At 41.6% G+C, this 24,325-nt stretch overlaps 1 protein-coding gene across 1 annotated transcript in view; it reads right to left on the bottom strand.

The window, feature by feature from the left end:
• The window catches only part of SH3GL3 (SH3 domain containing GRB2 like 3, endophilin A3), a 150,933-nt gene extending 127,595 nt beyond the window's left edge, over positions 1 to 23,338 (bottom strand). The window contains exon 1 of the mRNA XM_007470068.1: positions 23,104 to 23,338. Coding sequence (XP_007470130.1) covers positions 23,104 to 23,148 — 45 coding nt within the window. The 5' untranslated portion in view covers positions 23,149 to 23,338. The remainder of the gene's footprint in view (positions 1 to 23,103) is intronic.
• Positions 23,339 to 24,325: the final 987 nt, after the last annotated feature.

The following is a 24,325-nucleotide window of genomic DNA, read 5'->3' as shown; positions in this document are numbered from 1 at the left end:
CTCCTGCATTGGGTGTGGAAGGCGAAGTCTTAACCAGGGAAGTCCCAGTTAATTCATTCTTGAGCAATCACGTTCATCACACAGGAAGGCACAACAAATGGAGGGGCCTTCATAATTGCTGAGGTCAAGCCCTCACTCTAAGATGAGAAAGCTCTGTGACCTTGAGGCCATCCCTTTACGTCTCTGGGCCTCCTCTCATTTGATAACACTTCTGAATGAGACTTCAGGCCAAACACTGGGACACAGGGAGGAATTAGGTCCAGACACTTTTCAAGGGCTGTTCATCTTTTCTCATTTGTTAAAGCGGTGAAAATAGCCACTACTTGAGCAGGTGGCTGTGAAGATTACATACCTGTAAGTTCCTCCTTATAGTCTGTACAAACTAAAAATGTTCGATAAATGGAAACGCCCATGAAGAACCTTTAATATTGGTTTCATTATTGCCGTTTAGAGATGAGGAAACCAACGCCAAGGAGAGTGAAGTTGCTCTCCCAGTCACACTTCTTGGCAAACGTGGGAAACCTAGTTTTCGCAAACCCAGATGCTACTCTTCCCAGTACTCCCTGCTACCTCCCCTGACAGTGAGGCCCCGGTCCCCCGATTAGTCACCACAGCCAGCTGGTGAGGCTCATAGCCCCCCTATTTTGGCATAACCACTGTTCAAATACAGGCCTCCAGTCTCTGCACTTCCCAGTTCCTTCCACCAACAGCCACAGAGGCTGGAAGTTCCTGGAAGTTCAGCTTCAAGACATCGTGGAATGGAGTTGAATGAAAGGTACATTTAATATACCTGATTTAACAATGCCCACTCAGGCGGAAAAGAAAAAAAGACGAGAAATTCCTTTATTTTCTCAGTTGCTCCTACACCCGCTTCTACTCCTTCAAAATAAACCTGGGCCTCCATCCACTGTCCCCCAGGAAAGAAATCCATCGCTGAAAATCAGGAAAAATAAAAGTGAGTTATGGGGGCTTCCCTGGTGGTGCAGTGGTTGAGAGTCTGCCTGCCGATGCAGGGGACGCGGGTTCGTGCCCCGGTCTGGGAGGATCCCACATGCCGCGGAGCGGCTGGGCCCGTGAGCCATGGCCGCTGAGCCTGCGCGTCTGGAGCCTGTGCTCCGCAACGGGAGAGGCCACAACAGTGAGAGGCCCGCGTACCGCAAAAAAAAAGTGAGTTATGGGCTTTGAGCTCCCAAGGGTCTAAGTCTTTGTTATTTATGGCCAAATTATGGAATCGTATAGGTCGTTTCGCTCTGAAATTTCTGCATTACGTGCTGTTAACACTACTCCTAGTCCTGAATGTCGTGCCATCATATTGAGAACTCAACCCTTGAAGAGACATGACCACGAGGTTTAGACAACGATTCAGTCCTTTCTTGGAAAAAGCACTTGATCTAAGACATCAATTTGAATAGCAGGGATCCAGGATAAATAAAATTCAAGGATGTTGTTTAACCTTTGTTAAGCAGATTTTACGAGTTGCATAAAATTTATCAAATTCTGTCTTAAGATACATAACTTTTACTTATGAGGTCTGAAGGCTCAATGAGAGCACCAGGGAAGAGCTCTAGACTATTCTAGAAACTACCTATTCTTGCATCCTCTTCTCAAAATAGTCCCGAATAGGTCACTATGAGCAAAGGGCTCACTCCCCCTCATTTCTTGCCCATGTTCCCACAGTCGTGTGAGGCTGCCCACTCACTTCAAAGCCTGCCTTCTACTGCTCTGCCCACTCAGCACTGTTGAATTTGTATCATGACTAGACAGCTCTCTGCCCTCACACCTGATCATTCCACAGTTCCCACATTACGCTGGCCAAGCTCCTTCGAAGAGAGCCTAACACAACAGCACATGGGCGAATGCTCAACTCGCTTCCATCCAATCTGCCTTCCAACAAGGTTTCCAGGAACAGTCCCAGGCGAAAAGCCAAGAGCTGTCTCTATAGAAACCATATTTATCTCCTTAGCAAGTACTGGCAACACCACAGGCGACCAGGAATCATCCTTCTACTATTCAAACCGGAGGAGATGTCAACCTGCCTATGAACCGTTTCAGCAATATGTGCTAGTCTAAGACGTTTAAAAAAAAGTCACCAACCATATGGCAAGGGACCATGTTAATTCATCACACATGTTTCTTTTGGCCTGCAGAGGTTTTTAAAATTTTAAATTAATTGCCAATATTTCAAAACTAGGAAACTTCATTTAAAACATCTGGATTTTGCACATTTCTCTCCCCAAATCAAGAGCATCCAGGCAGACAACACGTTGGAGTTCAACAGAAGCAGCCATCCAGGTTCCAATCCTGACAACTTGCTGAATGTTCATTCAACATTAGCAGATGGTTCCATGCAGTGTTCAAACGGCTTAGGATTCCATAAGGGACAACCAGGACAAGAAATGACCAGACAGTCATACCTGCTAAGAAGGGATTTTATCTGGGTAACTCAAAGGACTTCTGCTTCAGGGAAGATGGAGTACATATACTTTTCTCTATTCCTCCCACTAACTACAACCAAAATCCTGGGCATTATATATAACACAAACCCAAGAAGGCCGTAATAGGTGGAAAGAAGGAGGCACACTGAGTAGGCACCTCAGGGCCCAAGAAATGACACAGTGGTGAGCTTTCTGAGCTTTCTTTTTCCCTCATACATCCAAGATTTGGAGCTGAAATAGCAGCAACCTGGAAATACCAACAGATGCAGGAAAATAAATAAATAAGTAACCTCAATAAAGGCCTGCTCTCTCCAGCCAAAGGATCATGCAAGGAGCAGTCTAGCAAGACAGAAGTGTTTAGATAATACTCGCTCTACTCCAGCTCTATTCCAAACGCCACAGAAAGAACTGTGACCCCTACCCCCATCCACCCTAGCAAAGGATGAGTGGAATGGGGGAACTTGCACCTCTGCCAGGTTATAATGAGGTGACCCCCGACCCCGCAATTCTCTCTTCCCCTTGATGGTGCCAGAGAAAGTCAAGTAGGAAGCCAGTACTTTCATCCCCACCAGGTAGCAACAAGCTCCACCCTGCTCACACCTTCAACGTCAGTGGACAACATGTGGGGGAGCCTGGACCTCCACTCCCACAAGTAAGGCACCCTCTCACCCTCCTTCCTGGGGTGTATCAGAGGAGGCCTCGTGGAGAATCAGGACTTCTACCACCACCCTGTGGTAATGAGGCCACCCCCTCCCATGGTGTGAGTTGAGGCCACATGGGAAACAGCTACAAGGCACTTCTACCTATCCCAGCCAGAGAGGTATCAGCGCAAGCCTACTGAGGTGTCAGAACTCCCACTCCCACACAGCAATAAGGAGGCACAAACCCTGAATGTCAACAGTCTAAGTGAGAAACTTGGACGTTTACCCCCACTCGGAAGTAACAAGGCAATGCCACCACCCTTCCTTGCCAAGGCAATGGGAAAGAAAGCCAGTAAAAACAGACAATTTAAATAAGATCCAGTCTCATAAAATAATACCTAAAATGCCAGAGTTTCAATTTAAAAAATCCTACCGTCATGAGAGTATGGCCAAGATGGCGGAGTAGGAAGACGCTGAGCTCACCTCCTCCCACGGGCACACCAAAATTACAACTATTTACAGAGCAACTATGGATGAGAATGACCTGAGGACTATCAAAAAAGGTTTTCCACAACTAAAGATGTAAAGAAGGAGCCACAGTGAAACAGGTAGGAGGGGCAGAGACATGCTACAGTCAAGACTCACACCCCCAGCTAGGCAACCCACAAACAGGAGGACAATTATAACTGCAAAGGTTTTACCCTAGGGGTGAGGGGTCTGAGCCCCACATTGGGTTCCCCAGCCTGGGGGTCCTGCACTGGGAATACAAGCCCCAGAACAACTGGTTTGCATACAGAAGAGCCACAGGGCTATAGGAAACAGACTCCACTCTTAAATGGCTCATGCAAAATTTCACATGTCCTGAGACCCAATGCAGAGGTAATAATTTGAAAGGAGCCTGGGTCAGACCCACTTTCTGACCTTGGAGAGCCTCCCAGAGAAGCAGGAGGCAACTAGGATTCCCTTTGGGGGCAGAGATGCTGGCAAGCACCATGTTGGAGCCCTCCTTCTAGCCTATTAGCACTGGGGCTTACCCACCCACCAGCCAGCTGGTACCAGCTCCGGGACCCCCAGGACCCTCAGCCAGCCATGCCAGGACCTGGCCCCACCTACCGGCAGGCCAGCAGCATCCACATGAGGCAGGGCCTGGAAGCCAACCAGCCCAGGGGACAGTCCCACCTACAAGTGTACCCACAGTAGTCAGCCCTGTCTCAACAGAAGGGCCCACTCAGTCCACACAGAAGGCACTGCTAGAGCATATAGCTTTGGTGGCCAGAAGGGAGTGTGCTACTGAGCCCCATAGGACATCTCCTACATAAGGCCATTTCTCTGGATCAGGAAAAATAACCAACCTACCTAATACATAGAAATAAAAATAGTTAGGCAAAATGAGGTGACAGAGGAATATGTTCCAAATGAAGAAACAAGATAAAACCCCCGAAGAACTAAGTGAAGTGGAGATAAGCAATCTACCCAATAAAGCGTTCAAGGTGATGATCATAAAGATGCCCAGTGAACTTGGGAGGAGAATGGATGAGCACAGTGAGAAGTTTAACAAAGAGCTGGAAAATACAGAGAAGAACCAAACAAAGCTGAAGAATACAACAACTGAAATTAAAAATATACTAGAAATAATCAACAGATGAAATGATACAAAGGAGCAGATCACCAAACTGGCAGACAGAATAGTGGAAATAACCCAAGCTGAAAAGAAAAAACAAATTTTTTTTAAATGAGGATAGTTTAAGAGACCTCTGAGACAATATTAAGCATACTAACATTCACATTATAAGGGTCCCAAAAGGAGAAGAGAGAGAGAAAGGGACAGACAACTTATTTGAAGAGATAATAGCTGAAAAACATCCCTAACCTGGGAAAGGAAACAGACATCCAGGTCCAGGAATCACAAAGAGTCCCGAACAAGAGGAACCCAAAGAGATCCACAGCAAGACACATTATAATTAAAATGGAAAAAAAATTAAAGACAGAGAGAATCTTAAAAGCAGCAAGGAAAAGCAACAAGTTACATAAAAGGGAACTCCCATAACACTTGTCAGCTACTTTGTAGCAGAAACTTTGCAAGCCAGAAGGGAGTGGCATAATATATTTAAAGTGATGAAAGGAAAAAACCTAAAACTAAGAATACTCTACCTGGCAAGGCTATCACTCAGATTTGAAGGAGATACCAAGAGTTTTACAGACAAGTAAAAGATAAAAGAGTTCAGCATCACTAAACTGGCTTTACAAGAAATGTTAAAGGGACTTCTCTAAGCAGAAAAGACCACAACTAGAAATATGGAAATTATGAAAGGAAATATGTCAATGGTAAAGGCAAATATACAATAAAGGTAGTAGATCAGCCACTTTAAAAGACAGTAGGAAGGCTAAAAGACAAAAGTAGTAAAATCATCTATATCCACAATAAGTAGGTAAAAGATGAACAAGATGTAAATGTGAAGTCATAAATATTAAATGTGGGGCAAGGGGGAGTAAAAATGCAGGGTTGTTAGAATGCATTCAAACTTAAGAGATCACCGACTTAAAATAATCATGTATATACATATATATATATATATATATATATATGTTTTTATATAGGAACCTTGGGGTAACCACAAACCAAAAATCTGTAATAAAAACACAAAAAAGAGAAAGGAATCCAGACATAACAACAGAACAGTTATCAAATCATAAGGAAAAAAAGCAAACAAAGAAGAAAGGAACACAAAAGAACTACAAAAAAAACAAAACTATTAACAAAATGGCAGTAAGTACATACCTAATCAATAATTTCTTTAAATGTAAATAGACTAAATGCTCCAATCAAAAGATATAGAGTGGCTGAATGGATATAAAAATATAACCCATATATATATTGCCTGCAAGAGACTCACTTCAGATCTAGAGACACACACAGCCTGAAAGTGAAGTGATAGAAAAAGTTACTCCATGCAAAGGGAAATAAAAAAGAAAGCTGGGGAAGAAATACTTGGACCAAAATAGACTTTAAAACAAAGACTGTAACATGAGATAAAGAAGGACATTACAGAATGATAAAGGGATCAGTTCAACAAGAAGATATAACACTTGTGTGTGTGTGTGTATGTGTGTGTGTATCCCCAACATAGAAGCAACTAAATACATAAAGCAAATATTAACAAATAAAAAAGGAGAAATTGATAGTAACACAATAATAGTAGGGGACTTTAACAACCCACTTACATCAATGGACAGATCATCCAGACAGAAAATCAATAAGGAAACACTGCTCTTAAATGACACATTAGACTAGATGAACATAAAGATATATAGAACATTCCATCCAAATACAGCATAAAACACACTCTTTTCAAGTGCACGTGAAATATTCTCCAGGACAGATCACATGCTAGGCCACAAAACAAGTCTTAATGAATTTAAGAAGACTGAAATCATACCAAGCATTTTTTCCAACCACTATGCAATAAGACTAAATCAACTATGAGGGAAAAACCGCAAAAACACAAAGACATGGAGGCTAAACAATATGCTACTAAACAACCAATGGGTCACTGAAGAAATCAAAGAGGAAATGTAAAAACTACTTGGAGACCAATGAAAATGGAAACACAATGATTCACAATTGGTGGGATGCAGCAAAAGCAGTTCTAAGAGGGAAGTTTATAGTGATAAAATCCCACCTAAGGAAACAGGAAAAATCTCAAATAAACAACCTAACCTTGCACCTAAAGGAACCACAAAAAGAAAAAGCAAAATCCAAAGCTAGTAGAAGGAAAGAAATAATAAAGATTAGAGCAAAAATAAATGAAATAGAGGCTAATAAAATAGAAAAGATCAATGAAACTAAGAGCTGGTTCTTTGAAAATATAAACAAAGTTAATAAACCTTTGGCCAGACTCATCAAGAATAAAAGAGAAAGGGCACAAATAAAATAATAAATGAAAAAGGAGAAATTACAACTAACACTGTATAACTACAAAGGATTATTAGAGATTACTACAAACAATTATATGCTAATAAAATGAACAGTCTAGAAGAAGTGGAAAAACATAGACTCTCCCAGACTGAATCAGGAAAAAATTAAAAATACAAACAGACCAATCACCAGTAATCAACTTAATCAGTAATTTTAAAAACTCCCAACAAACAAAAGTTCAGGACCAAAATACTTCACAGATGAATTCTACCAAGCATTTAAAGAATTAACACCTAACCTTCTCAAACTATTCCAAAAAATGAAAGAGGAGGAACACTGCCAAACTCATTCTACAAGGTCACCATCACCCTGATACTTAAACCATAAAAAGACACCACAAAATAAAGAAAATAACAGACCAATATACCTGATGAACATGGATGCAAAAATCCTCAAAAAATATTAGCAAACCAAATTCAACAATACACTAGAAGGATCATACAGCATGATCAAGTGGGATTTATCCCAATGGTGCAAAAACAGTTCAATATCCATAAATCAACCAATGTGATATATCACATTATCAAACTGAAGAATAAAAATCATATGATCATTTCAATAAGGATTGAAAAAGCTTTTGACAAAATTCAACATCCATTTATGATAAAAATTCTCAACAAAATTTGTATAGAGGGAATGTACCTCAACATAATAAAGGCCGTATATGACAAGCCCACAGCTAACATCACACTCAACAGTAAAAACATGAAAGCATTTCCTCTAAGATCAGAGAAAAGACAAGGATGCCCATTCTCGTCACTGTTATTCAACATATTATTGGAAGTCTTAGCAATTGTAGTCAGACAAATAAAAGAAATAAAAGGAATCCAAATTGGAAAGGAAGAAGTAAAACTGTCACTGTTTGCAAGTGACATATACTGGATATAGAAAATTGCCACCAAAAGTTATAAGAATGAATGAATTCAGTAAAGTTGCAGGATAAACAATTAATATACAGAAATCTGTTGTGTTTCTATACACCATCAAAGAGCTATCAGAAAGAGAAATTAAGAAAACAACCCCATTTGTAATTGCATCAAAAAGAATAAAATACCTAGGAATCAATCTAACCAAGGAGGTAAAAGACTTGTACTAAGAAAACTATAAGATGTTGATGAAAAAAATTAAAGTTGACACAAACAAATGGAAACAATATACTGTGCTCATAGATTGGAAGAATTAATATTATTAAGGGAATCTACAGATTCAATGTAAAAATACCCTATCAAAATATCAATGGCATTTTTCACAAAACTAGAACAAACAATTCTAAAATAGGTATGGAAACACAAAAGACCCTGAACAGCCAAAACAATCTGGAGAAATAAGAACAAACTTGGAGGTATCACACGCCCTGATTTCAAACTATACTACAAGGCTACAATCATCAAAACAGTATGGCACTGGCACACAAGCAGACACATAGATCAAGGGAACAGAATAGAGCCCAGAAATAAACCCAAACTTATATGGTCAATTAATCTACTACAAAGGAGTCAAGAATATACAAAGAGGAAAAGACCACCTCTTCAATAAAACACTAATTTAAAAAAAAAAATGAACTCCTATGTTCACTGCAGCAGTATTTCCAATAGCCAATATATGGAAACAATGTAAGTGTTCATCAATAGATGAATAGATAAAGAAAATGTGGTGTATATATATATATATACATACACACACACACACACACACACACACACACACACAAGAATATTACTCAGCCATAAGAAAGAATGAAATCTCGCCATTTTCAACACCGTGGATGGGCCTTAAGGGTATTGTGCTAAGTGAAATAAGCCACACAAAGAAAGACAAATACCATCTGATTTCAGTTAAAAGTGGAATCTAAAAAATGAAACAAACGGACAAACGTAACAAAACAGAAACAGACTCAAACATACAGAGAACAAATGAGCGGTTGTCAGAGGGGAGAGGAATGTGGGCATGATGAAATAGGTGATGGAGATTAAGAGGTACAAACTTCCAGTTACAAAATAAATGAGTCTCAAGGATAAAATGTACAACATGAGCAACATAGTCAAGAAGATTGTAATACTTTGTATGGTAACAGATGCTAACTAGACTTATCATGGTGATCATTTTGTACGACTTAGACATAACAAATCACTATGTTGTACACCTGGGACATGGTGTCATAAGTCATTTATACTTCAATTAAAAAAAATAACCATCATGCCAAGAACCATGAAGCTCTCAAACTGAGTGAGAAAAGACAATCAACAGATGTCAACATCAAGATTACAGAACTATTAAAATCATCTGATAAAGATCTTAAAGGAGCCAAGAAGCAATTATAAACGCTCAAAACTAATGAAAAAAATAGAAAGTCTCAGCAAAGAAACAGAAGGTAAAAGAACTAAATAGAAATGATAGAACTGCAAAATACAATAACCAAAATGAAAAAATTCAACCTGCAACTCAAACACAGAATTCAGGAAAGAGACAAAAGAATCAGTGAACTGGAAAGAATAACAACAGAAATTACCCCATCTTAACAACAGAGAGAAAATAAACTGGAAAAAAAAAAAAAGAACAGAGCTCAGGAACATGTGGGACTATAACAAAAAATCGAACATTCACATCATCAGAGGCCCAAAAGGTGAGAAGAAAGAGGGCAGGGATGAAAAGGCACTAGAAAAAACAATGGCTGAAAACTTCCCCAGTTTGGCAAAACACATAAACCTACAGATTCAAGAAGCTAAATGAACCCCAAACAGCATAAGGCAAAAGAAATCCACACCAAGACACATCATAGTCAAACTTCTAAAAACTAAAGACAAAGAAAGAATCTTGAAAGCACTGAGAGAGAAACAGCATGTAACCTATAAAAGAAAAACAATTCAAATGACAGCAGACTTCTCATCAGAAATTATGGAGTACTGAAAGAAAGTAATTGTCAACCCAGAATCCTATATTCAGAAATGAAGGTGAAATCAAGACATTCTCAGGTGAAGGAAAACTAAGAAAATTTGTCACCAGCAGACTTATCCTAAAAGAAGGGCTAAAGGAGGCTCTCTAAGCAAAAAGAAATCATAAAAGAAGAAACCTTGAAACATCGGAAAGGAAGAAAGAACACAGTAAGCAAAAATACGGGTAAACAGAATACATTCCTCCTCTTTGAGTTTTCTAAATTATGTTTGATGGTTAAAGCACAAATTATAACACTGTATGACATGTTTCTAAATGTGTATAGAAGAAATATTTAACCCTGTTATATTATAAAAGGGGGAAGATAATGGAGCCTAAAGAAAACTAACTTTTCTAAACTTCACTGGAACTGGTAAAAAGATAACACCAGTAGACTGCAGTAAGTTACATATATAGAATGTAATACCTAGAGCAGCAACCGACAATGCTATTCAAAGAGATACAGGTATCCCCCTACTTTTCAAAAGTTTGCTTTATGCCACTTTGCTTTTACAAAAGACCTACATTACTACCTGTTTTCACTAATTGAAAGAAATCTGAAGAGGATTTTTACTTTTATGAAAAAAGGAGAAATGCAAAAAAAGTGTTCAGCATTTGTTTTGCAGCAAGCTGTAATAGAGGCAGCACACACCCAGAGCAGCAAGAGTGGCACCACTAAGCTCAATCCCTGGGAACTATACTCAGCATCTCGATATCAAGCTGAGCTTTGAACTGTGTCTGTCAGCATATGTAGTTTATCTCAATTTAGTTTATGCATCTCTTAGCAAGATGTGTGCTAAGGTAATTGCATCTCTACTTTACTCCATTTCAGCTTATGAAAGGTTTCATAGGAACACTCTACTTTGGATAGTGGGAGAAACCTGTACACTCAAAAATGTTATACATAAATCAAAATAGAATTCTAAAAAAATTCAAGTAACACACGAGAAGGCAAGGAAGAAAGACAAGATACAAAAAGCAAACAAACAAAAAAAAGGTAGCCTTTAGCCCTAACATATAATTACATTAAATGTAAATGGTCTAAAAACACCAATTAAAAGACATATTGGTGGAGTGAATTACCATGACCCAACTCTATGCTGTCCACAAGAAACTCACTTCAAGTAAAGCAATATATGCAGGTTAAAAGTAAAAGAATGAAAAAATACATATCATGCAAACATTAACCAAAAGAAAGCAGGATTAGCTATATTAATATCAGATAAAGTGGACTTCAGGGCACATAAAATTAGCAGAGACAGAGAGGGACATTAAATGATAATGAATTTAAAAGGGTAAATCTACCAAGTAGACGTAGAAACCCTAAATGTGTATTTACCAAACACTTGAACTGCAAATTATGCAATGGTAAAACTCACAGCAATGAAAAGAAAATATAGCAATGACAGCAATGAAAGAAAATATAGACAATAGATATAATTATAGATAATTGTATTTGGAGACTTCTCTCAACAATTAAAAGAACTAGACAGAAAACCAGTAAGTTTATTGAATTCAACACTATTGACCAATAGGATTTAATCAATATTTACAGAATACTCCACCCAACAACAGCATATACACACTATTTTCATGTGCCTTCAGAACATATAACAAAATAGACCACATTTTGAGCCATAAAATAAACCTCACAAAATTTTTAAAAGTCAAAATCATATAGAATGTATTCTCTAATGACATTGGGATCAACCTAGAAATCAAAAACAGGTTTAAACAGGAAAAATTACAAACACTGTAAACAATCGTGGATCAAAGAAAAGTCTCAAGGGAAGTCAAAATGTACACTGAATGAATGAAAATTAAAATACAACATATCAAAATTAGTGAAATACAACTAAAGCAGTGTTGAGAGGAAAATATATAGCATTCACTGCATACGTTAGAAAAGAGAAAAGGTGTCCAATCAATAGTCTGCTTCCCTCAAGAACCTATAAAAAGAACAAAATAAACCCAAGCAAGTAAAAGGAAGGAAATAATAAAATAAGAGCAGAAATCAATGAAATTGAAAATGGCAAAACATTGGGGAAAATGAAATTATGACCTGGTTCTTTGAAAAGATCGATATAACTGACAAACCTCTAGCAAGACTGACAAAGATAAAGGGAGAAGGTATGAAATTACCAATATCAAAAGTCAAAGAGACCCTATACACATGTAATAAGGGAACTGATGATAACGATTAATAGGGGAATACTATGAATAACTCTCCACACATAAGTCTGATAACCTAAATGAAATGGACCAATTCCTTAAAACACACAAACTAACAAAACTACCAAATGAGAAATCTCCAAGCCCAGATGTTTTCACTGGAAAATTCTACTAAATGTCTAAAAAAGAATTAACATCAATTTTACATAATCTCTTCCAGAAAAAAGAAGAGTAAGCACTTCCCAATTCATTTTATTAAAGTAGTATTACCTGATACTAAAACTAGACCAACACAGTACAAAAAATAAAGACCAATATCCCAAAAATAAAGAAACAAAAATCCATGGCAAAACATTAGCAAATAGAATTAATTCATCAATATATAAGAAGAAATATACACCATGATCAAGTGGGTTTTATTCTAAGGACACCCAACTGGCTCAATTTTCAAAAATCAATTAATGTAATCCACCACATTAACAGGCTAAAGAAGAAAAAAAATCACATAATCATATAAACTGATGTAGAAAAAGCTTTTGACAAAATTCAACACCTATTCATGATTTAAAAAACACTCAGAAATAATAGAATTAGAGAACTTCCTCAACGTGTTAAAAAGCATCCACGAAAGATTTATAGCTAATATTACTCTTAATAGTGAAAGACTGAAAGCCTTTCCATAAGGGTGGGGAACAAGGCAAGGATTCCACTGTCAACATTCATTCAAAATAATGTCGGAAGTTCTAGCCAGTGAAATAGGCCAAAAAAAGAGTAAATAAACGGCATATAAAATGTAAAGAAGGTACTAAAACTGTCCTTATTTACAGGTGACATGATTGTTCACAAAAAAATTTCCAAGGAATATACCAAAAACCAAAACAAAACAAACACCCCCCCCCAAAAAAAATCCCTCCCAGAACTAATAAATGAATTCAGCAAGTTCACAAGTGTAAATTTAATGAAGCATGTATAGGACTTCTACGCTAAAGATTCAACATAGGAGTCATGTCAATGCTCTCCAAACTGATACACAGTTTTAGTGCAATTCCTATAAAAATTCCAGAAATATTTTTTGTAGATATAGATACGATTATTCTAAAATTTATATGGAAAGACAGAGGAGCTACAATAGCTAAAACAATTTTGAGAAAGAAGAATAATGTGGAAAGAATCAGTCTGATTTCAAGACATCATGTAGTGACAGTCAAGACTGGGTGCTATTGGCCAAGGGATAGATCAGTGGAATAGGATCGAGAAGGCATGAATAGATCCACACAAGTATGCCCAACTGATTTTGTCAAAGGTTCAAAAGCAATTCAATGGAGGAGGGATAACCTTTTCAACAAATGGTGCTGGGGTAAAAGAACACTCATAAACCAAAAAAAAAAAAAATGACCTTCAACCTAAGTCATACCCTATAAAAAATTAACTCAAAATGGACAACAGGCTTAAATGTAAAACACAAAACTGTAGAACTTTTAGAAAAAAAATAGGAGAAAATCTTCAAGATCTTGGACTAGGCAGAGTTCTTAGATACCATAAACATGATCAATAAAAGGAGAAATTCTCAAACTGCATTTCATCAAAATTTTAAAGTTTTGCTCTGTGAAAGAAGATGAAAAGACAATCTACAGACTGGGAGAAAATATTTGCAAACCATACATCCAACAAAGGAGGATACTCTAGGATATTATAAAGAATTCTCACAAGTCAACAGTTAAAAAAAAATTCCAATTTAAAAATGGGCTAAAGGGGCTTCCCTGGTAGCGCAGTGGTTGAGAGTCCGACTGCTGATGCAGGGGACGCGGGTTCGTGCCCCGGTCCAGGAAGATCCCACATGCCACGGAGCGGCTGGTCCCGTGAGCCATGGCCACTGAGCCTGTGCATCTGGAGCCTGTGCTCCGCAACGGGAGAGGCCACAACAGTGAGAGGCCCGCGTACCACAAAAAAAATAAAAATAAAAATAAAAAAAATAAAAAATAAAAATGGCCTAAAGATGTGAACAGACATTTCACCTAAGAGGAGATACAGAAAGCAAATAAGTACATGAAGAGTTGTTAAACCATTAGCAATTAGTGAAATGCAAAGTGAAACACAATGACGTAACTCCATACATCTAATAGAATGGCTAGAATAAAAAATAGTAATAAATCCTGGAGAGGATGTGGAAAAGTTGGAACCCTCATACATTACTGGTAGGAATATAAAATGATAGTCACTCTAGAAAAGAGGGAAAGTTTCCTAAAATACTAAACATGTAACTACCACGTGATCTAAAAACTGCACTCCTAAGCATTCAACCCAGAGAAATGCAAAGTTATGTTCACATAAAAACCTGTACATAAATATTTATAACAACTTTATTCCTAATAACCAAACTGGAAACAATCCCGATGTCCTTCAACAGGTAAATGGTTAAACACACCGATATCTGTAATAAAAAGGAGAAAACTGTTGACTTCCCTGGTAGCACAGTGGTTAAAAATCCACCTGCCAATGCAGGGGTCACAGGTTCGAGCCCTGGTCTGGGAAGATCCCACATGCCGCAGAGCAACTAAGCCCGTGTGCCACAACTACTGAGCCTGAGCTCTAGAGCCCAGGAGCCACAACTACTGAGCCCGCACACCACAACTACTGAAGCCCTCGTGCCTAGAGCCCGTGCTCCGCAACAAGAGAAGCCACCGCAATGAGAAGCCTGTGCACCGCAACAAAGAGTAGCTCCCACTCACCGCAACTAGAGAAAGCCCGCGTGCAGCAACGATGACCCAACGCAGCCAAAAATTAAAAATAATAAATAAATTTATTTTTTAAAAAAGGAGCAAACTATTGATACATACAACAACCTGGATGAACTTCTACAGTATTACGCTGAGATAAAAAATCCAAGCCAAAAGGTTACAGACTATATGGTTCCATTTATATAACACTTATGAAATGACAAAATTACAGAAAGGAGAACAAATTAGTGGTTGTCAGGCATTACAGAGCGGGTGGGGGCAGAAGAGGAGTGGGCAAGGCCATAAGAGGGCAACATTCATGATCCTTATGGTGATGAATCTGTTCTGTATTGTGTAAATAAATGAGCTCAGCAAGGTCACAGGTATAAATTTCACAAAGCATGTACAGGACATGTATGCTAAAAACTACAAAATCCTGATGAAATAAATCAAAGAGCAAAATACATGGAGAGATATACCATATCCATATATTTGATAATGTAAATGTAAATATCCTGGTTGTGATCATGTACTATAGTTTTTTGCAAGATGGAAAAATCTGGGCAAAGGGCATAAGGTATCTGCATTCTTTCTCACAATTGCATGTGAATCTGCAACTATCTCAAAATAAAAAAGTTTAATTTAAAAGTACATGGGATTATAAAGGAAACCAATTGTACTGAACTCAGTCATCAAAATACCAAAATATTTATCATACAGTTTTTCAAAAGTTAAGCAGTGTGATAGAGAGCAGTGTGATACGCCTATTTGAATTGGGTGGTTGGGGAAGACTTCTCTGGCAAAGTGGCCTGTAATCTGTGCTATGATCTAAATGACAATAAGGAAACACTTTGCAAAGATCTAGAGAAAAGGCATGCAAGGCTGAGGAAACAGCTCTGGCAAAGGCCCAACGAAAAGAAGACCTTAGCACATCAAAGGAACAAAGAGAGGCCAGTGTGGCTGAACAGCAGCAGGAGAGGGAAGGGAGAGGCCAAGTTATGTGAGGCTTCACAGGCCAGAAGAGGAAGTTGGGCTTTTATTCTAAAAGCAACTGGAAGCCACTGAAGACTTGTAAGCAGTCTACATTACATTAACAGAATGACATAGTCTGAGATACATTTTTAGAAGAGCATTCAGGTCACTGTGGGTAAATGAATTGTACCTGGTAGGAAGAAAGGTCTGGAAATTGGTGAGGAGGCTCCGGCAACCACGCAGGCAAGAGGTGATAGAACAAGGATAGTAGTAGCAGAACCAGAAAGAGGTAAAGTGAATGAGGGATACATTTTTAAAGTAGAACCAAAAGGAAGTACTTTCTGATGAATTAGAGATAAGAGAAAGAAAAAAATCAAAGATGAATCTTGTTTTTGTCTTATTTTACTTGAGCAGTTGAACAATTGACTGAAATAGAAACCACCAGCAGGAAAACAGGTTGGGGTGATGAAAAGTAAGGAGTTCAGGTTTGGACATCTTGAAATGGACAACCTTTTAAATATCCAAGAGGTGAGTTGATGTAGGCAGTTAGACTTATAAGTTTGTTATGGGTCTGTGTTCAGAAGGAGTGTCTGGGCTAGAAATATAATTTAGAGAGCAATCAACATATAGATCATGTATAATCCCATGAGGCTGGACAAAACACCTTGGCAGAGTGCAAGGCTAAGAAAAAGGGGAATTACTCCAAGCCAGAGCCCTGGGGCACTCTAGGTCTTAAGTTTTCAAGGGGACGAGAAGGAGCCATTAAAGGAGATCTGAGGGAACAGGCACTGAAGCCAGAGGAAAACCACACAAGTGTGGAAGGAGTTGTAAGCAGAGAATGGTCCGCTGGGTCAAAGGCTGCTGAGAATCAGACGGGGAAGTGACCATCCAATTTGGCAACTTGGAGGTAGATCAATCACCACCTAGGTAAGGTGGTCTCAGACAGATGGAGAGGAAAGTCAACTGGAATGGGTTGAGAAGAGAATGGGAGATGAGAAAGTAGAAACGGAGCAACAAAAAACTTTCTCAGTACATTTTGCTGGGAAGGGGAGAGAAGAAATAGGATGGAGGTGAAGCGGGATCTCGGACCAAGGAAGGATTTTTTTCCTTTCTTTTTTATCAGATAGGCGATACTGTTTTATCAGATAGGCAATAGTTAGGGGAACCACTGACTGAAACCACCCACCCTGGCCAGGCCCAATAGTAACCACTTGCACGAGTTATCTTACAACAGGAGATCCTGGTAAGGAACATGGAACTAACAAGCCACCACCAACTGGAAGAATTCAGGAAAGGTCAAAAGGAGAGAGGAGACACATATGTCCTACCAACCTCCCAGAATCCCCCTCACTGGAATCTATCTTGGCTGAGCGATACGCTCACCACCAGGAAGGACCCTGAGTCAGAATGATTGGCCAGAGACAACCCAGAAACTAACCCCATCACAATAAAACCCGAGATAGTGAGCCACGTGGCAGAGCAGTCCTCCCAGGTTCTCTTACCCTCTGCTCTCCGCCCGGGCGCCCCTTCCCAATAAAGTCTCCAGCTTTGTCAGCATGTGTGTCTCCTCCAACAATTCATTTCTGAGGGTTAGACAAGAGCCCACTCTCGGGCCCTGGAAGGGGTCACCCTTCCTGCAACACTACTAGAGAGCATTCCATATGCCGATGGAAATGATCAAGGAAAGAAGAAAATATAGTGCAGAAGAGAGATGCAACAGGAGCAAAATCCCTGAGAAAATGAGAGGAGACAGGGTTCAAAGCAGAGTGCAGAGACCAGCCAGGTGTACCCTGTCCTTGTTACACTGGGAGAAACAGAGGAGCACCCACACATTAGCTGACAGGTCCCTCCAGACTTCTGAACTGTGGCCCATAAGAAAGAAAGAACACAGACGTGGATGAGGAGATATGACTCAGATATCAGGTTCATAAGTAGGGAGTACCCAAGTCATCCAGCCTAAAATAGCAGCAGCTTCTACCACTGATGGATGATTCAATCAGGCAAAGTACTTGGTGACATCAGTGTTTGAGAAAGATTTAGCCAATGCCGGTGGGAAAGACACCATCATCCAATGAATTACAAAGTCAGAAGGAACAACACTGGGCTCAGGAAGGTCACTGCTGCTGGTGCTGTGGTAAAAACATGTGGGGATGACCCTGGGAATTGCAAGGGAAGAGCTCATCCGGAAGGCATCTCACAGAAGAACTCAATAGTTAGAACTGCAACAATGCCTTCTCAATCATCCCCAGTGCTTCCTCCAGCCCCTTCCCCCCAACTCAACACTTTCCCAGGTTTCTAGTGAAAAAGAAAATCTAGCTATCCACGTTTGGCTGATGTAGACTCTCCAGAATAAATTCACTTATTATTTAGCCAAATAAAATCGTGTATCAGTTCTGTTTATCAGCAGTTTTATTTTCTCGGTAAAGCATGCCAATGATAGCGTCCCCCAAATACACATGATACACCCACACACACACTTAACGCTGGGAAATATAATTTATAGTCAGTTTGTTAGCAAAGTTGAAAAATGAATCTGAAAAGAACAGTACACACACACACACACAAATCCCTGCTTTTAAATGCATTTTTAATCAAATTCCAAGTGATAGCCTCAATTACAGTTACTTTAGAGAAACGGCATCAGTGGTAAGAAATGCTTGGATTATACTGTGTTCTTCAGATATTAAAAAAATTAAAACTAATTTAGTTTGAGCATCTACTCTAGCACCCGGAGTTAAAAATATATGGATAACACATAGATTTATGGATTAATTTATCAAGCAGTCTATGTGGAAAGGAGCAAGCATGTTTTAGCTTAATACATTTTCTGATGCATCTAAGTAAAAAAAAATTAATCATTATGGATTTTGCAAAGTGCATTTTTCTTTATCTCTAATGAGAAAGTGAAACAAGAGACATTCACTGCCTCCCTAGAGATTCTCATAATTTGCAAAGAATATCCTTCTCTGAAGTGTTTACCCCTAAAGCGTCAGCCTGTGCATTTAGTCATTACAGGGAGAATGTCTTGGCCCCTTATGACCACTCATCAGTTTTCTGATTAATGCATCAAAAGAGAAGGGGGGAAGGTTACAAAAAAAAACTTTGTTAGGGGCTCCCCATTCCCTACTGTGTTCCTGGGTCACATGAAAGAGCACTGCTACATAAGGGCAAAAAGAAGTTAATTTAACATAAAGCCCACAAGTGTAATCACCATCTTGTGTCATTGCCAGTTGGTTAGTTAGGGGAGAGAAGAACAAGAGGAAAGAATAAAACTAGGCTTTCATGGGATGGGGAGTAAGGCTCCTAGAAGTCCATAAAGGGAATAAATCTGGCTATTAGCATAGCGTCCAGGTCAGCGCAAGCACAGATGTGGCCTAAGCATCCTACACCAACAATAAATGCTATCAAGAAAATTATGATGAAATAAACATAATTAATACAAATCAATGAGTGGTGACATATCATTATTGTAAGTTATATTTTTATTGGTCAGGCACAATGCTTAACAAGAAACCACAATGCCATCTCTAAGCTATTTGTATTTACCTCTAATAACTCAAGCTGCATCCCTACCAGTAGAAAAGTAAACCGCTCGATTAAGAACCCTTTTCAGGGACTTGCCTGGTGGCGTAGTGGTTAAGAATCCACCTGCCAATGCAGGAGACACGGGTTAGAGCCCTGGTCCGGGAAGATCCCACATGCCGCGGAACAATGAAGCCCATGCACCACAACTACTGAGCCTGCGCTCTAGAGCCCATGCACCACAACTACTGAGCCCGTGTGCCACAACTACTGAAGCTCGAGCACCTACAGCCCATGCTCCACAAGAAGAGAAGCCACCGCAATGAGAAGCCCACACACTGCAATGAAGAGTAGCCCCCGCTTGCTGCTAGAGAAAGCCCACATGCAGCAACGAAGACCCAATGCAGCCAAAAATAAATAAATAAATAAAGTTTTATTTTTAAAAAAATACACCATTTTAAAAAACAGAAAACTTTTCAAGAGAAAAAAGGTATTTAATTACGATCTGGGGACACTTGGGTTATAATCCCAAATGCTGAAGGAAAGGATTAATTAAATCTCGTTATTAACTCAACTTGTACTCTTCTCATTTTACTTGATTTCCTCCTCTTTCCTGTAAGCCTCCACAGGTTGCCGACATGATGCAGAATCCCTGGGGTTTACAATTCTTCGTTCTCTGTAAAGTAAGGGGATTTTTCTTTTCCTGCAGAGACAGGTAAGGTATCAAGGAAGAAGGACAGGCAACCAGGAAGTTATAAGCTATTTTACCTTGCCTGTCATTGAGAAAAATCATCTCAATTTGTCATGGTACTGGAACCCTTATTTGTAAAAGGTCCACTTTATAATCTTTGTCTTTCTCTGAAATACTTTAAGTGAATTACTTAACAATTTCAGAACTGGGATATATTATATAGATACATATATAGATAGATATGTATTTTCTTTTTTTTTCTTTTTTCTTTTTTTTTTTTTTTCCTGTGGTACGCGGGCCTCTCACTGTTGTGGCCTCTCCCATTGCGGAGCACAGGCTCCGGACGCGCAGGCTCAGCGGCCATGGCTCATGGGCCCAGCCGCTCCGCAGCATGTGGGATCTTCCCGGACCGGGGCACGAACCCACGTCCCCTGCATCGGCAGGTGGACTCTCAACCACTGTGCCACCAGGGAAGCCCGATATGTATTTTCTTGAGATATAATTTACACCATACAATTCACAACTTAAAGTATACAATTCAATGGTTTTTAGTACATTCACAAAGTTGTGCAATCATCACCACAATCAATTTTAGAACAGAGACATGGCTTCTGGGTTAAGTCACGTTCCCCAGGTCACAGAGCTAGTCAGTGGCAGAGCCAGTCCTGGATCCCTGGGAAGTATTAAGCCATTGACATCATCCAGACTCCCTTTCCCCTGCCTAGGAAAGTACTTCATGAATTAAAAACTGCTGTTAAAATGTTGTCTGAGAAGAACATCTGGCATTTTTTTTATTGTGCTCCCTCTTATTATATTAAGCCTGGTCTAGTTTCTCCACCAAATCTGTCATATTGCAAGATTTCTGAGAAAGACCCCTAGAACAGACAAAAATGTATCTATTGGGCACTCTGACCATAAAATAAAGCCCAGAGAAAATCTGTGATGTCTTTCTTTTCAGATTAAGTCACAAAGGATTTCAGCTCACACAAAAAAGGGCTAAATTAGACCCTCTGCTCATTTCTTTTTTAATGGGCTGATTATGGGTAGTTAAACTAAATGACCTCATCACTAGCATATTATTTCACCAATGCCAATAACTTCCTGGGATTTCAACCATTCACTCTGGTTAGTGGTCAGAAACCAATTTCAATCATCCAAGAGCTGTGTCTTGCTCATGTCTGAGATTTGCTCCCATGAAGTTCATATCCAATAAAAGAATATTTTTCAAAAGAGGTTAGTTCCTTGCCAGTGCTAAGGAAGCTAGCATAGCAAGCCTAGCCAGCAAGTAAGCTGACACTGCCCTGACCACAGCTGCACTCGCCTCCAGGCTGCCCACCCCTCAGTACTGAGCCCACAGCAGCACTTGCTGACTGTTCCCACCTTTAAATGCGCCCACCTCTCTAGGTTTCCATGACACTCCTCTCTCCTGGGTTGTACTAGTTCTCTCCTTCCTGTGCTCCTCCACCCCAAAAGTTTCACTTATTTAATAAATATTTATTGAGTGGTTACTGTTTATCAAGTCCTGGCCTAAACGTTGCCCCTAAATGTTGGTGCTCCCTTCAGTCTATGTGCAGCTCACTGTGCATTTTCTCACTTTTATTTGCACTTACATTTTTAAATCTCCATTCAGGCTGGAAATCCCCCCAAACTCTGTAGTTCCAAACTTGGCCTCACCCACTGGCTCCCAGGCCAATGGCATCTGAATGTCTCACAAACCTCTCAAAGTGCCCAAACCCCACAGTGAATCCACCATCGCCCTGGTCACCTAATTGGCCCCTCATCTGGGACTCCTTATCACCCCAATAGTACCACTGTCCACCCAGCGCCCCCAGCTGGAAACTGAGCACCACCCAGTTTCCTCATGGAAGGGATGCAAGTGAGGGAACAGCACTGAGACTGACAGAAGAGAATCATCCAATTCCAGCTGCATTTCAGGGACCAATTTGTGGAAGAAGCAGGATGAGACCTCATCTGAAATGTGAATTCCGAATGAAATATGTAGAACAGGTCCAGCAGTGCAGGTGTGGGATAGATTTTACAATGTCAGCTCTGCCATAGCTGGAAGAAACTGAAATCTTAGAATACAAATTTTCTTGTCAACAGACACACACACACACACACACACACACACACACACACACACACCAACTCCATGCCGCCCTGTGGGTTTTCCTGTTTCCTCCGCTTAGAACGCCTATCCTTTCCACCCACACCCCCTACCACAATTCCTCCTCATACTTAATTCACAAATGACGCGACTCTTCCTCCGGGAAGCTCTCCCTGATGCCCCTACTGTATTATCTGGCATCCCCTGTGCGTGGAGGTGTGTCTAACACTATTTGTTTACGTGTGTCTCAGTGCCTCCTACCAGACTGGCGGCTCTTTGCGAGCAGGAGCCTGGTGCCCAACCCCGGGCCGACACCAGGAAGACGGTGGGGAGAGGAAGGACGGCTGTGTAGCGTCCCAGCCCGGGAGCCGGACGCAGTCGGGCGGGGTCCATTTCGAGGCGCGCGCTGGAAGCGCTGCGGGGCGCGCTGCGGGGCCCAACCGAGCGCCAAGTACACAGCATCCCGGGATCCGCCGACGCCCGCGCGGCCGCCCCCAAGCTGCAGGACGTGCCCCGGGGGCTCCCAACCAAAAGGTGGGGGACTTGAGGGAGGCCCGGCCGGCACCGCACTCTCTGTGGTCCACCTCCCGGCGCGGGTTCAGTAGAGGCACCAAGCGGAGCCTCCAGGCCTCGGGACGCCCACTCTCTCTCCTGCGCCCGAGACCCCGCGGCCCGCCACCTCTGTGCTTTCCTCCGCAGAACCTCTCAGAATTACAGTGGCTCGGGGTGGAGCTGGGGGCCGGGGGCTGGGAAGGAGGAGGCGCCAAGGAGCGGAGGAGAGAGCAGGCGGCCCCTCACTCCACCCCCGCGCCCGCCTAGGCGGGAAGAAATGGAGCCCTAAGAGAGGCCCCTAAGGGCGCCGGAGCCCCAAAGGCCCCGGAGCCTCGAAGGGCCCGAAGCTCCCTAGTCCCCCTCCCTCTCGACTCTGTGCCTTCCTACCTGGCTGGCTTTGTGGAACTGCTTCTTCAGCCCCGCCACCGACATCTCGACGGCGCCCGGCCGGGGCTGGATGGTCTCTGGGCTCTGCCGGGCCACGCGGCCGCGACACGCTAGGGAAGCGGGCGCCGGGGCCGGTCCCCGCGCGGCTGGGCTCCGGCCGGGCCAGCCTCCCACGGTCACGGCCACAGCCACAGCCGCTGTCACACTCGCACACACGCGCACACGCTGATGGCAACACTGCGTTCCAAAGCCCCTGCGCAGCCCATTGGCCAAGCCGCGGCGGTATGCAAATGAGGCCGCTGGGGCCGCCCACGCTTCATTGTTGCGTGGAGACCCGGGAAGACTGGAGCTGCTGGGAAAATGGGCCTGGGAGGCTGGGCGTGGGGATGTCCTGGGGTCCGGAGAGCAGAGCCACACAGGGCTGCTTGCTGGGCGTTGGACGGGATGCCTCTGGCATTACGATTGCCCTGGATGGGGAGAGAGAGATCACCTTTCTTTGCCTCTGGGACTTGGTGCGAAACCTGCTTTTGCTCATAGGCAATATCGCCTCCCTCAGGCGCATTTTCGGTAGGTTTCTGATTTTTTAAAGGGACGCTCCGAAATACGCCTAAGTGGGGAGAAATGGAACGGGACAGAGGACCTGCAGTAGGAGGAATTAGTCTGTGGGCGGCTGGTCTGTCTCTTCTTAACCCCACTCGGTGCTCTGGGTACAATCTGGTCCTCTAGGAGCCCAAGAGTTATTGGGTAATTTGTTAAATACCGCGCTCGCCTCCATAGAGCGCTGAGCCCACTGTCAACTGTATTAAGAGCAGCTATCTCCAAGGAGCCTTAAACAGCGCGCTCTGTATCCAGGAGAATTCACCGGAGGACGAACCCAGCTCCCGCGGTAACTCCTACCAGTTGTATCAGTTACAGAGTGTCCTTTTTCAGAGAGACCAGAGCGCCCATGTGCGCGGAGGTCCAGCCAGGGGTCTGGAGCATCCCACTGATCTTCGTGTCAGAGCTGTGCCCAACAGGTCAGCATCTAAGCGGAATCTGGCCTCCAAAAGTCCTTAGGGCTCCCAAAACACCTAGAACCCACTCTTAGCAACGCTTAACACTAAAAGATACAACCCTCTCCCTCCTCCTAAAAGAAAGAAGCTCCTCTCTCTGGACCCTCAACAGATCCCATCTGGGATGACCAAGAGCCCCGGTTTACACCTGTTCCCTGGCGTCCACTCCT

Source organism: Lipotes vexillifer, unplaced genomic scaffold, assembly GCF_000442215.2.
Source record: "Lipotes vexillifer unplaced genomic scaffold, Lipotes_vexillifer_v1.1 scaffold532, whole genome shotgun sequence".
NCBI classification, from domain to species: Eukaryota; Metazoa; Chordata; class Mammalia; order Artiodactyla; family Lipotidae; genus Lipotes; species Lipotes vexillifer.
This window is presented reverse-complemented; position numbering and strand designations above follow the sequence as displayed.